At 49.5% G+C, this 15000-nt stretch overlaps 1 protein-coding gene across 5 annotated transcripts in view; it reads right to left on the reverse strand.

Moving 5' to 3' along the window:
* LOC119437555 (mitoguardin-like) overlaps positions 1 to 15000 on the reverse strand; it is a 92639-nt gene that overhangs the window by 46969 nt on the left and 30670 nt on the right. For all 5 annotated transcript variants that reach the window (XM_037704561.2, XM_049660706.1, XM_049660705.1 and 2 more), the window contains exons 7-8: positions 14500 to 14615; positions 10243 to 10315 (exon numbers count right to left, since the gene is read on the reverse strand). In XM_037704561.2, the coding sequence (XP_037560489.1) occupies positions 10243 to 10315; positions 14500 to 14615 (189 nt within the window). The remainder of the gene's footprint in view (positions 1 to 10242; positions 10316 to 14499; positions 14616 to 15000) is intronic.

The raw sequence follows: 15000 nt of genomic DNA on the forward strand, positions 1-15000 counted from the left end.
GAATGCGTGACTCTCACGCGTCCCCTGATGTTGTTTTCCCCGCATGTCTCCTGTAGTCCGGCTTCTCTGCGTGGCTAAACCCGGCGGTGTTTGTGGCGCGTTGCGAGAGATGGCGCTAGTGTCGCGATGCTAACGCCACCGAACGGCGAGGTCACTTGGGAGAAAAAGGTCGGAGGCGCTCTCTCTTTGGCTGGGGATCGGCGACCAACACGCACGAACGCTTCGCGCGCCGGCCCGCTTCGCGCGACCGTCGCGCGAGGCTTAGAGCGGGACACCGGTATGGACGAACACGGATCGTTCGAGCGCGCCATCGTTAGCGTGACTGTACACGTGAACGACTAGGCGATGGTGTCATAGCATGGGGCGAACATATTCGCTCGCTATCGGGTCGCGGTGAGTCGGACTTCCTTGATTTGTCGCGCGCCCGTGTGAATGTTCTATTGGTAGCAATTCGGCTGGTATGTATATTAGTGTATGAAAGGTGCAATAAATGCCCTTTTGATTGTCTGCACTACTGCGTTGTTGTTCCTTTGTCCCAAGAGCACATGTGAGACCCCACATCTGGCTGCCCAACGTGGACCTCTTGGGGCATCGGACGATAATTTTAACAGTTTTGCTCGGTTCGAGATGTTTCAACCGAAGCGTAGTCCTAGCGTGGATTTTGATCGCTAGTGTCGGCGGTGTGCTTTCTTGAGTGAGGCGACGGTTGCTGTAGCGTGTTTGAACTTTTCAACATGCTAAGCCTTTTCGCGAGTGTTTTGAAGTACACTCGTCGGTACGAGAGCCACGTGGTCTGCATCCTGGGAGAGCGAGGCCTAGCGCCCGCGGAGCATTGGCAAGCCTGAAGCGAGTGAGTACGGAAGCCTCGTGGGTGGTCCGAATTTCTTATGTAAATAGCTTCTTCTATATCTTTGACTTCGGAAGTCGAGGCTCAGGGAGCCGGGTGGCCGCGGGCCACAGGTGCCGCTACGGGCTGACTGGTATTGCGGCCTGGCACCGGGCGCTCCGACACCGTCTGGGACGGTGCGCGCCGTCAACTCGGATGCTGTGTGCACCGAGCGGAGTAGGACCACCTCACAGAGCTAACGTCTCTTCGCGGCTGCCTGTTCTTGTGTCCATTTTGGGTGTTGTTTTTTTTTTTTTGGATGCCGGTTGTCAAAGTAGCGACGCATTAGGCCTAAGGCTTAACAAAGCCGTCTGTCGCACGTTGAGGGAAACAACTTGGTGGACCGTGGTGTTGAGGTGTCGCACATTGCTTCCCTCATTATTTCGCCTCGCACGAATGGAAATTACTCGTTCGACTCAAGAAAGTAAGCTTTGTTCACGTGAACTTAGCATCTGAAATGCCATCAGAAATTTCGCTAGCCGAATTGAACATCGTACCACGTGGGCGATGCGTATGCCGAATTCCTCTCCCTTGCACTACTTTAGTGTTTGTCGAGTGCGTTGAGTGTACGCAGCGTGAGCGGAGTCACCCCTGGTTTGCTGTCACCTGCACATCGTCAGCGCTGCTGCCCCGGACTACAATCGAGCTACCCCAGGCTTTGGAGATGTCTGTGGTCAATTCGGCGCAGCGACTTCGGCGGCCGCCAATGTCCGGCTCGCAACCCTCGGCGGCTGGGAAAAGAGCCGGCAGTCACCAACGGCTACTGCGGCTCTAGTCAGCAGGGCGCGCGCGACGCTTGCTCGTGCCGACTTCTGCGTCGCCGTTTCCGGAGTCCTGGGCTGGAGTCGTGCCATCGAATCTGCAGACGTGGTGCTGTGACCAACGGATGCCAGCGGTGAACCCCAGAGTCAATGTCGGCTCGCACGTTGTGGATAATGCGTGGACATTTACTCGGCGGCGCCACTGTCGCATGTACTAACTTTTGTTCGCGACGCGCGCGTTGATAGGCCTTGTGACATGTTTCGCCGGCGTATGTGTAGTGATTTAAGGTTGGGGGGATGTGGGAATGCGTGACTCTCACGCGTCCCCTGATGTTGTTTTCCCCGCATGTCTCCTGTAGTCCGGCTTCTCTGCGTGGCTAAACCCGGCGGTGTTTGTGGCGCGTTGCGAGAGATGGCGCTAGTGTCGCGATGCTAACGCCACCGAACGGCGAGGTCACTTGGGAGAAAAAGGTCGGAGGCGCTCTCTCTTTGGCTGGGGATCGGCGACCAACACGCACGAACGCTTCGCGCGCCGGCCCGCTTCGCGCGACCGTCGCGCGAGGCTTAGAGCGGGACACCGGTATGGACGAACACGGATCGTTCGAGCGCGCCATCGTTAGCGTGACTGTACACGTGAACGACTAGGCGATGGTGTCATAGCATGGGGCGAACATATTCGCTCGCTATCGGGTCGCGGTGAGTCGGACTTCCTTGATTTGTCGCGCGCCCGTGTGAATGTTCTATTGGTAGCAATTCGGCTGGTATGTATATTAGTGTATGAAAGGTGCAATAAATGCCCTTTTGATTGTCTGCACTACTGCGTTGTTGTTCCTTTGTCCCAAGAGCACATGTGAGACCCCACAAGCCCTGAGCAGGTTAAGTAGACGCAGCAACAAGGGCCAAGGTTTACACCAGTTTCTGCTGAATTTTTCTAGGGCTGCTTGTATGGCTGCTATGTTTAGCGAATAAACAATCTTGTCAGATTGCTGGTGAAAAAAATGCACTCTTACCATTGTGTGCTTTTACAGATTAAGCTACATGTTGCAACGAAAATTGCAGCTCTAGCTGCTTTTCAAGCACAGATATAGTTTTTGAATGTTTGCAATTAAGATTTTTTTCTCAGGAAAACGAGGAAAAGAAAATAGGCTTATATTTATCGTCGTCATCAATAGCTTTGCCTTCAAGTGTCCCTGCCATGTCCTAGTATGCATGCCGCGGTATGCAATGTTTATTATCGAACAAAGTGTCAATTGGTGCTGTTTTACGGTGTTCTGAATTTCGCAGAATGTTCACGAGGAAAGGGTTGCACACTTAACTGCCGCTCATGCGTGACGAGCTCACATGGCACCACAGCAGACATCGCATGAGATATCTTTATGGTGAGGCTGCAGTCACCTTTGCCCACTGTCACATCGCCACCACATACCGTGCGCTTCACACAAGAGAGCAAAGCATTTACGTAATGGATAACGAAACGCATCTCCATGACCCAGCCGCGGCGGCGTCAGCGAGAAAATCTGATTTTCGTTTGGTAGCCGGCATTGAATCAATGTGTTGCAGCCTTTCTTCAGCCTCCTTTACCTTCTGCAAATGCAGCAGTTGTGCCGAAAATGTCTGCCAAACACTGCCGCAGTCAAAAGCCCTTCCATCTGCTCGGCCTTTGGTGGCACTCGGCACGGGTAGCAAGCTAGTGGCAACGCTTTTCGAAGCTACTGCACACTTCAAATTTGAACACCCTATGTTTCTCCTTCCAATAGCCGCATTTATGCTTTGTGGCAACCTTTCCATGTTCCTGTGCTGCCCTCGCCGCACACTGCTGGAAATGTTTCGGAAGGGTGCCGGGGCTTTCACCTGCTAATTTGTGCACCTGTGCCCATGTTGAGTGAGCGTTGGTTGGGCGTTTCATGGATTGCGAATAATTATTAATGGCTTCTCCCGGGCAGCATGTCGTTCCTGGAAGCCATGCAGCACTCACCGACTACTGGGTGAGCAGGCCTGAGTGTGCTATTGTGCTAACAGTGCGGCCGATAAAGGCACGCTGGGTTCCATCTGCCGACGCGGCTGCCTTGGAATTCGTTGTTGCTGATTTGTGCACTTGCAGCTCACTTTTTGTATTCCTTTTACACATTCTTTACAGATTTTGCATATTCAAGAACCCTTCGAGTGCAGCCTTCTGCGTTGGACTTAACAAAGCAGTGCATTTGTTTACATCGACATCTACAGCCACAGATCGTTGCTAGCTTCAGATATTGTGGATGTGGTGCATTGCTTATATGAAATAACGTCAAAGCATACAAAAACATACATATCTGCACATATGAGCCGTGTTGTTCTACTCTGGGATGAATCAGTATGAGCGGCGGAGCTCCTTAAACAATGACGACTGTGAACAAGCTATACATATTTATGGGCTGTTAATTTTTCACTTTTCTTTAACTTCATGATACTTAGTTTGTGTGTTCCATAAAGTATTATTAACGAAAACCATGCTCGCATAAGCACTAATTTATAGGCCCTGTAGCTCTGCCACGAAAACGCGGATGCCCTCGCTGACACTGTTGGCAACTGAGTGAGCGGTTGTTTATACTGCTGTGCCGAACGCACCATCTCTTGTTTCCCGTTTGACGTGGCGGTAAAGAGTGCATCTCTAGAATTAAGGAGTGTGTCACCAGAACTACACGTACAGATCCATCCATCTACGCAGGAAATGCGACTGGCGGCCTTTGGGAACAATAACGTACAGATGTTGCCACAGCACGCTATGTCGCCACTTGCCACTTATTGTGTGCACGCCGTCCAAGTGAATTGTAGTTGATTTCAAATTGCTAATGCCCGGACTGAACTATAAAAGCAATTTCCTTCATCACAACTGCTAATATTCAAGTTCACGTCCACCGGTAGCGGGCCCAGTGCACGAACTCGACAGCGCCAGGCCTAACCTTCGCTGAACAAGATCAATGTTGGCTCAAACACACTTTGAGCGTCGACTCCTCGAGCCCACGGCTAGCATTTCGCACGTCGGCACCTCGGACTGGGCGAATAACCACATAGGGCGTCAATTTCTCGAGCCCGTGGCCAGGCATTTCACGTGTCAGCACCTCGGACTGTGCAAATAAGCACGTCAAGTGTCGACTTCTTCTATGCGAAAAAAAGAAGCAAGAATGTTGCCCTTCAGCACGCATTAAACTATGCAGTTAATACTCAGCGAGACTTTGGTGAACGAGACTTCCGTTGCGTTCTTTAAGCTCCCCAGGCTCTTCAGAAAGTTCAAAAGAGAAAAAGTTTGCTGAATAAAATGTTCTCCAGGTCAGGGTGTCTACCAAGTTGACAGTTGCAGATTCCCCGAGTTTTCCAGGTTTTCCCTGAGTGATTTTGCTAAATTCCCTGAGTGAAATGGAACTTTCTTTTATATCAAGACGGGCGGGCTGACACCATCTTGCCTGATGCTGTCACCCTTTAGCAAGCATGTTAAAAAAAATGTTGCAGTTTCACCCGAAAGGCGAAGCATCAAGTGCGATAGCAAATTAGTAGAGAGCTATAGACCTTTTCATCGGGTAAGGAGGAAAGGGCGCGCGACGAGCCTTTCCTCCTCTCTGGCTTGTGCGAGCCGGCGCGGCGCGGCTTGAATGTGTTGCCGGTCGCGCGCTGCGGAACGATTTGGAGGTGTTTTAGCTAGTTGCGAGTGCAATTTACGGGATGTCAGTTCTTACGAGATCGTCGAACAACCACTGTGTAGCCTTTAGGCGAAACAGTAGCTACGTATCTGGAAATTTCTCTTGGATGTGCAAAAATGCGACGCGCATCATCAGCCGCGGTGTGTGTATGTGTTGTGAACTATGTTGGATTTATCGGTTTTCACTCGACGAAGAGTTGTAGTGAAACATTTCCATCAGCCTCCGGCATCGTTCTCACGCATTTAAAGCCTTGTAGACTTCAAGTCACTATGTCTACGTTAGCCTCCTGCAAGAGGCCGAAGGCTTTGCTCAATACAGCGAGCACTGCGGTTGGCAAACCAACATGATACACACAACTGCTTCGTGCTTAGATCAGCATTGCCTTTTTTGCCCTTTAAGGCACAATATACAAAGGGGATCGCATAAAGAGAATCCAACAGCTATTTGTAAGGACAATTTCCGTAACGCGGGTGAATGCGTCATAAATGACTGAACTTAGGAGACTGAAAAAAAAAAAAAGAGGTCATATGTCCTCTTTTTGCGGCAAAATAAAACAGAACACGAGATAACGGCACAATAAGACTCCGCATGGTCGTGTCGCATGTCTGGACCACTTGGACCATACGCTATATAGAACAGACAGATCTATAACACAGCATTTAGTATTGACTCGGGCGCTCGCACAGTCTGCAGCTGGTCGTTCGACCACTCGAAAAGTGGTATGCGGTTATTATTAACCAAACTATTTTATTTGTAGGCGGAAACCTTGCTCAGCAAACAAGGCAGTCGCCTAATATGTCTACACATAACATCTTGAGCGCTTGTCAAAGAAAACAGCACGACTTATTCTCCAGCAGAACGGTACCCACACTGTTAGGATCGTCAAATGTTTCGTAACTATACTCGTTGCAGCTAAACCAGAGCTTAGAATTGCAATGCTGAGAATGCTGCAGTAAGGTGACATTCGTGAAACGAATTTTCAGAAATACCTAACTGATATCTGAGGCTGATTGTAAGCTGAAACAAACACGCGCACCTCGCGCTGAGTGCTCTGTCCGCCCTAACACCAGCAGTTACTCCAGCCGCTTAATTACTTCAGACTTAAATTCCTTCACTACGCCTCACAGGACCGTTCCCCACGTAGAATACGCCATTTCATGCTAAATAGACCGCGCAAGTGCGAAAAAATCCGCCAGAAACTGCCGCCGAGCATATACCACAGCATACAACACGGGCGTTCACCCAAGCCAGCATGCCAACTGCCCATAGATGCGCCACTGTCTACGCAATGGCGGTGCCCATGAAAAAACGGTCTATACGGAGAAAGGATAGTAGTTTTATCAGCTGTATAAACTTTGACATGCAGCAGCACCAGCAACGCGCAGAACTGTTGTCAACGCCGTCGGCGTTCTGCCCTCATTCGCACCGAACGCGCACGACGTTGGTGACTGTTGCCGGTGCCTCTGGGGGCGGCTCGGAGGTTTTCGTCGAGATCAGAATGGGACACTTGTCGAGCAGCGTCCGAAGTCTTTACCACCTTCCCGCCTCAAAACATTCTTATATAAATAAGCATTTGGTGCAGCAGCGAAACGTCACCTGTAGATACGGCAGGACCTCAAGTGCCCTCGAAATTACACTAACATTGTTAAGCCACCACACGGCGCAAAACTTCAACGGGTAAACGTTACTGCCGGTGATTCGTGCGTATTGAGCGTGTCGGGCAGGTACACATTTCAATAAACTGTGGATAGCCCGGAGAAATTCAACGAGTTGCCACCCTGTTGCAGCGTGTCCTGTTTTGAACGCGCCGTTCACTACATGAAGGCCACAGCTTCCAACTTCGAGAATTTGGCGGCCGTCACTGGACTCACACAGTTCTTGCTTGATCTCACGGAGAAATTTCATGTTTACGTTTGGCCCATCCATTGATATCTGAAGAATTTTCGATCGTGAGAGTTCATCTGTGGAACTTTTAAATGCGGACACCAATTCTTCAGCTCCTGTGCGCCCAAGAAAGCATGACGTCAGGTAGCGTGTTTTCACGCACTCCTCCGCATCCGACAAAAAACGAACCAACACGTCCATTTGCTCTTTTTGTGCAGATTTGTGTAACGATTCGTCAAATGCTAAGGCGAGGTGGGAGGCTTGGCTCACTTCCGACACGAGGCTCTCTCTAAAGAAAGGTGCGAGGCCATGGACAATAGTATATCCCACCTTGTCTTTGCCAAGCTGCATTTTCTTGGCTATAGCTGATGACGGGAACATCAACGGGAACAGAGAAGCTGATGCTGCAGCAGCACGGAGCGATGTGTGCATCATCACAGCATTAAGACACCACATCACCTCAGCCTTTATGACCTCTGTGTCACGCTGAAAAATGTCCTTTGCTGCACGCTCGGGTTGGAAGTCCGTAGCTGTAGTTGAAGAAGATGAAGGCTGCGCAGAACCTGACGCCACTGGCCCGGCTTTGATCACAATGGCAGCCGGCGGCGTCAAGAATGAAGCTACAGAGGGTGTCCTGGCTCCGGTCGCAGCAAGTCGGTGCTTCTTACTTTCAGCGTGACTTGTCACCTCTCTTCTTCCCATGTTGCTGAGCGAAAACTGCTTTCTGCATAGCGAACAGTATGCTGCATTCGCGTTACTTTCAATGGGCCTAACCCAGGCTACAAACTCGCAATGTTTTGGATTTGTCCGGTCCTGGACGAAAGTGCACTTGAACGCCGTCATACTTGTCACAACAAACAAAGCTTGCCTGCGGCGCCAGTGCAGTGATTAAAACTAAATCGGCTCAGCATGGCGTCACTAAACACCCGACACAATTCGTTACTTTGAACCTCGCCAGCGTCGGCAGATAGCGGCAGCGCGCAACACCTCTGCTGTGCTGCCCACGTGCGCCTCCTGAACTTTTAGAAATGGACGCTTCCATCAAGGCATTGCGCAGGAAGAGTTCATTTTGGGCGCGTAGTGGAAAGTGGAAGCTTGTTGAGGTGTACCTAGCACAAAACAATATGCTCGGTGACAATCATGCACATGCATCGACACGAGTGCCACGGTGGATATACAGATACACAGGTGCCTGTGCGGATGCATACACATGCACACATTTGGCCAGCCGTAAGGAAAACCAATGTTACGGATAGCAGTTAAAATCATTACTCAGGTACAGATCTTGTAGACGTTTAAACTGCAAGCGAGGCAAATGCAACTTAAGAACTTCCGATTAAACTGGCAGGCGGCGTCTCTGCCACGAAGCCGCGCCAAATGTTCTGCGGTTGCGCCTTCGCACGGGCCTGCGAGCGAGAGTTACAAAAAGAAGGGTGAAGAGAGGGAGCCGCACGGCAAATCGCATAGAGGAGGGCGCAGCCGCAACTCAGTTGAAATCGCCCGCCGAATCAAAGCCACGCATGTGCAATCGACTTTCTACCCAAAAGGAGTGAAAAAAGTCACAGGCCTGCGCGGCACACGCAGCACAGTCACAGCGTAAGCTGGTGGAGCGGCTCAAGAGTAGCTCCAATTTGGGCACCACGCACAACAGGGTCTTCGCAGCAGTCTGTTTGCCTCGTTTTGACAAGAACGATCTGAACTGTACGCCCGGCGTCGACGGCAAGCTGCGGCTTGTAATGCTCTCTGCACAGTAGTCTGCTGAGCCCGATCAAGCCTCACAACTGCAACTTACATGTCGGGCACGCTGCATTTGCAGGCAGCTTAACTAGATGGCGCCACCATACTGGCGGAGGCTCGGCAGCTTGGGCAGCTCGAGATCATGCTGATCGCGCGCCTCGTCTGAATTGCATCTCGTCGTCTGTGCCTGCGCATGTGCGTTTGCAGGCGTCTTACCTAGATGGCGCCACCAGTATGGCAGAGGCTCGGATCGTCTGGCCCTGCGCGCTTGCCTTACAGGGCATTTTTCCGCTGTCCGATAGTAAGTACCTAGAAGAGTATCTGGCTCCCACGCAGCGTGCGCGGGCTCGATCCCGGTGGGATGCGGGTACTTTTTTCGCATTTCCGGCGACAGCGGTTACGGCGCCGAACACCGGCAGCGGCATCGTCGCGAACCGAAAAGGCTATTGGAATGAGCCCATAACAGCTTACGCTGTAAAAAAGCTCTCGCTATCGATAGAGAGCGCGCATGCCATCCTCCCGTCTTGGTGGCCATGCCCGCTCTTCCTTGGCTGATAAAACACTCCAGGGACGACACTTTTTTGTTCTTTTTCGGTCAGCACTACTGTCACAATCACTTAATGCGGAATTCGTCTTTTTTTCTGTTCTTTTCTTTAGTTTTGGTCACCTTTTGCACATGGCATGTCCACAAAACAAGTGTCTCGGAGACGTTGCGCGCATCTTTGTGCGTGTTTGTGCGGCCTCGCATGCGTGTGCTCGGCACGATGGCGCCACCTCCTGTGCCTTCGCAAGAGCCAAATGGTGGAAAGAAACATGGAAAGCACGAATGACGAAACTGTACACTTAATTGTCTTGCAGCCAGAAAGCTGCTCAGACAACGACGATGATGACCGCCAGCAACCAGCGGCGATCACCAATGCAGTGATGCTCTGCTCGAGCGTATACGGAGACGTCACTCTTGTGCAAATTTAAGCAAATCTGATCACCTCCAAGCGTTGTATGAGGCAGGGAATTATTAGATTTTTTCAAGCCACTCTAAGCCTAATCAATTTTATTTTCTTGGCTGAATGAATTTTTTGCACTGTTCGATTTATCGGACTATTTTTCGATGCCTGCCAGGTTCGGCAAATAAATTGGCCACTGTAAATGTGGCTTGTTTTTTTCCCACTCCTGATGGTTCAACGGATTTTCTCACAATTTTAAACCTGTTTCGCACCTCTGTGGAACTTGAACGAGCATTTACAGAAGTATGTGGCAAGTTAGCTGCAGTTAATTGTGTGAAAGTTATCAAAAGCCTCACCTTGAATGCAAGGCGTATGCAGTGGATTTTCGCCAGGTAGTCTTCCCGCGAGCTGCACCGAACCACATCCGCCCTGAATGTGCATTGGTGTTAAGAGCATAAGCAAACACTGTGGTATATTAACAGAAAGTACACAGCAGCAGTACACATATACACCTAAAGCAAAACAGAGCACTACAGAACTCATTCGATCGCAAAGCTGGCCCTCACTGCACCTAGAAAGGCCAGATGCACTTCTTGCTTTTGGTCCACAGGTGTACACAGAGAGACCATGGCATCAGCAAGAACATTATAATTTCTGCTAACACAGCCGTGCAAACTGGAATTCTCTGAACATATTGCATTGACTGAACAGGTGCAGGTAGGTTGTAGTAATTCATTTCAGCATACGTGCCTAAGCTACGACGAAAATACAAGGTTCGTAGCATCTGTGGAATTAAATTCTGAGGTTTAACGTGCCAAAACCGCGACTTCATTATGAGGCACGCCGTAGTGGGGGACTCCAGAATAATTTTGGCCACCAGGGGATCTGTAACGTGCCCCCAATGCACGGCACACGGGCGTTTTTGCATTTCGCCCCCATTTAAATGTGACCACCGCAGTTAGCAGCGCCAACACCACAGCCGCTAAGCCAGCAACGGTGGGTAGCATCTGTAGCCCTCAGGCACTTGCTCGCAACTGTAGTACAAGTACACAAGCCCAAATGCCTCATACACACACCTCTTACTAGAGAAATAAATAGGCGGTAAGAACGCTGAAAAAACTTGCTGCACAAAGTGTGGAGAAGCATTGCAGTGAAAGCACACAGGCGGAATACATGGCGGCATGTGGCTGTGTGCTTCAAAAGTGGTGCAGTTCTCGCCTCGTGCCAAGCCGCAGAGAGTGCGGACACGCACCAGAAGGCAGCAAGCTGATGTACTGCCATCGACTGATAATTTGGCCTCGGCAAGAACTGTCTAACGGTCAGAATAATTGGGAAAATAGGTGACATTATTCCCCAAGTGCTCAAAAATAAGTGTGCCCATTTTATGGACAATTTTTGGGGATACTTTCACTTTCACATGACTAGTATCAGACGCATCAGCGTCTATCAGCGACAACATTCTTGGCAAAGTTCCAAGCATGGTGTCTTATCACGGTGCCAGGAACGCTGTTGCCTGTCGACGCATACAGTGTTAGTTACAGAAATATAGAAAAAGTGAAAGTATCTTCAAAAGTGATCAACTGAGAATACGGCCAAAGTTTGTCAAAGCGTTGCTGTGCACAGATACGATTGCCTGCAGCCTGGTCAGCCCATATCTTGACCATTGTCATGGTGTTGCTACACACACACACACAAAAGTACAAAGTGCGCACCGAATCTTCATCCCCAGGCAACAATAAGTCGACCATGCTGCAATAGCAAAATGATCACAGGTTTTTTTACTACAGACGTTGTCCGGTGCTTCCCTAACTTAATCACTGCCATCGCTGGTACAGACACTAAGGATGGACACCACTTGAAACTACTTGAAGATGTCGCTAAGACCATGTCGCTATTAAGCACATAAATGAACAAAATGCTGAATGCACGAAACTCGTTACAAATGCAGCTCTTAATGGCTTTGGCATGGCTGGTGCTGGATCGCTAGTTTCAGTTTTGAGGAGGTGCTGACAACATGGCTAATGACCTTGCCAACGACGTATCGAGGCCAAAACGTTGCTTTACCTGTTCGACTCGGTGGTATGCAGGCGGAGTCCGAATTATTGAATGGGGCACTGTAAGGTGCCCGAAAGTTCAGTCATCCTTATACAACAAGTCTATGGGGCCAGTGGCAGTGCCGCGAAGCTGCCCGAATATTCGAGCATGTCCAAATTATCAGTCGATGACTTCAGTGACAAGCACGCGAAAATGCTCCCACATGCTTGGAGGCAGCAAAATATAAACGATGATTAGCCGGTGTATGACACAAAAACATGGACTCAAATTACGAGTAGACGAATTACTGATGAGTTCCCTTAGATAAGGAGCATCTGCTGCAGCATTCTTGAGCTATTAATGATATGATAATCATGACTATGGCCCACCATGCCTTCTTGGAAGGAAACCATATCAATGATCTCAGCTCCCTAGCCACTAATCACATTTTGATGAAAAATTAAGGCAATTGAACAAGAGGAGCCAAAAGTGACCCCCTCATAATGCCAGTATAAATAAAGCGAAAGGTAGTTGACATGCTTCTTAACCATTTAAGCGTGACTGTCGTAGATGTATGGTGGTGCTAATCCATCACAAATGGTTGCTGACATAGTGCATGTACTATTGGCATTAATTCAAACATGAACAAGTTAAAGACAATGGGAATGCATCCTTGCAATTCCAGATTCATCAGAGAACACAAAAAATGATCCAATACAGTTACGCTTCTTCTTTACCGGTTCATACGTTCACAGAAAACGTGACCTTTTAGCACCAACGTTTAGTACATCGCCAAACTGCGATTGTATGGTAAGTTTTTTGGCCGCTAGATACCACGTAAGCAAGAAAAGGCACGAGGAGTGCGTGATCGAGAACAATTGAGAACAATCGTGAACAAGCGTGATCGAGGCAGCTTCCCTGCAGTACTCGCCTGCCCGTCACACGTGAAAACGTCGGCACACATTCAGTTTCTTATTCTGGTAACAGCAAATCCCCTCCTGGGTCGTCGCACACCAGATTCGCAGCTACCACCACCAATTCTATTGCGATAAGCATCTTCACCTATCTGGTTCACAGCACGTTGGGTGTAGGCGATAACCCACACGTCCCGCTGTTCCCTGCTGCAGACAGCGCAATGTGGCCGTCACGTTTCACTCCTGTGGCATCCAGTGTCACCCACGAGGTGGATTTCATTTTGGTTTTCTGTCGCTGTCTTAAAACACTATGCAATAGGAAAACCTACAAAACGCGTCTCAGGCCACTGAAGCCCCAACAGGTCCACGCGCTTTCGCATCTCGTGCCTTGTGCCGCAACGATTTTGTGCAGATGTCATTTACAGTCGAGTCTGTCAAATTTTTTAATCATTTCAGATCACACGTTTTCCCAGTTAGTACGTTTTTCTCTTGCATTTTTTTCCAAAACGTACGAGCGAGGTTCTACTGTAGTTAGCAAACACCCAGTCACTGAAAATTTTGCCCGATGTAAATCATTACTGTCAAAACAAAGGAAAGATGGTACATGCGGCAGGAACACACATTGCTACCAGCAATGAATGTCTTAACATGGGGCCCTTTCAACTTTTTATAAAGCATTTTACACATATTAATCCCACATACAATCAGAAGCACTCCATTATGTATGCAACAAGTTTCTTCTTCCTTCTGGGGTTTAACATGCCAAAACCAGTTCTGATTATGAGGCACGCCGTAGTGGAGGGCTCCGGATTAATTTTGGCCACCTGGGGTTCTTTAACGTGCACTACAACGCAAGCACACAGGCGTTTTTGCATTTTGCCTCCATCGAAATGCTGCCGCCACTGCCGGGATTCGATCCCGCGATCTCGTGCTCAGCAGCACAACGCCTTAGCTGACTGAGCCACTGCGGTGGGTGTATGCAACAAGTTTAAAGCATCACTTTTACCAGTGCTACTGTTTATGAGGCATTACCTTGGCGTCTAAAATGATACGTGCAGCAGTTGATACTGGCCACACATGGGCTACGGGGGTGACAAAACACCGTCTACCAAAGTTGCACAAAATGCTTTAGCACGCTCTTGCATCAGCCGTGTTATGAATAAACATTCAGCTGACCACGGGGTGCCTCACAAGCTCATCACCCTAGCCCATCCTCATTCAGGCTTGCTCTCCTCTTTCGACCCTGAAAGAAGCAGCCACTTCCTGTAACATGCACGCAGTCAAAACAACGTGAACTGCTCGGCTATGTCTGCAAATTGGTGTTGTGCTAAAGAGAACAAAATTATGGGGTTTTACGTGCCAAAACCACAATCTGATTATGAGGCACGCCATAGTGGGGACTCCGGAAATTTAGACCACCTGGGGTTTTTTAATGTGCACCTAAGTTTAAGTACACGGGTGTTTTCGCATTTCACCCTCATCAAAATGCGGCCGCCGTTGCTAAAGAGGACAACACCATAGGTCAGGTGCTTGTCCTGTCCTCTTCGCTGCAGTGTTTTCTGTGCCAGCATGACACAAATGTGCAAAGCATGCAAAGCATAGGAGTAATTTTGTGGCAGCAAGACTTAATAACCAATGTGTGTTCCAGACACCAGCCGGGCTCACCTGTATGTCCGGCAAGGGATGCCTTCTTTCTCGAGCAGCTCCAATGCCTCTAGGTACAGGGCCGACTGCTCCAGCAGGGGAATTTGGCTGGCCTCCAGATCAGCCACCACTGCCACCTGGGGGGATGAAACATCGACCCTGCCTGTAGAAGGGCTCAACTACCCCCAAACGGCTTCACTGCCCCAAGCTTATGCAGCATCTAGTCAGCCCAAAGTCAAGCGACTGTCAGCTTCTCCCTCTGACAGTGAGTGTCATCATTTCGATATGTCCAGTGGGGGACAAGGCTCGTAGGTGGGTTCTTGGTATGTGTGTCCTAGTTCGGTCATGGCGAGGAGGCCACAATATAATGATACAATACATAAAAACCCATGCTCAGAACTAAGAATTATTGCCTAGTCTTCTAAGCAACTGCAGTGACTGCTCGAAATGTGTTGAAACCCAGCACTGACGTGACGCAGTCGCCAACAATCAGCAAAGTTTCCAGCTGACAGTTTCATTGAA

Source organism: Dermacentor silvarum, chromosome 1 (genome assembly GCF_013339745.2).
Source record: "Dermacentor silvarum isolate Dsil-2018 chromosome 1, BIME_Dsil_1.4, whole genome shotgun sequence".
Taxonomy (NCBI): domain Eukaryota; kingdom Metazoa; phylum Arthropoda; class Arachnida; order Ixodida; family Ixodidae; genus Dermacentor; species Dermacentor silvarum.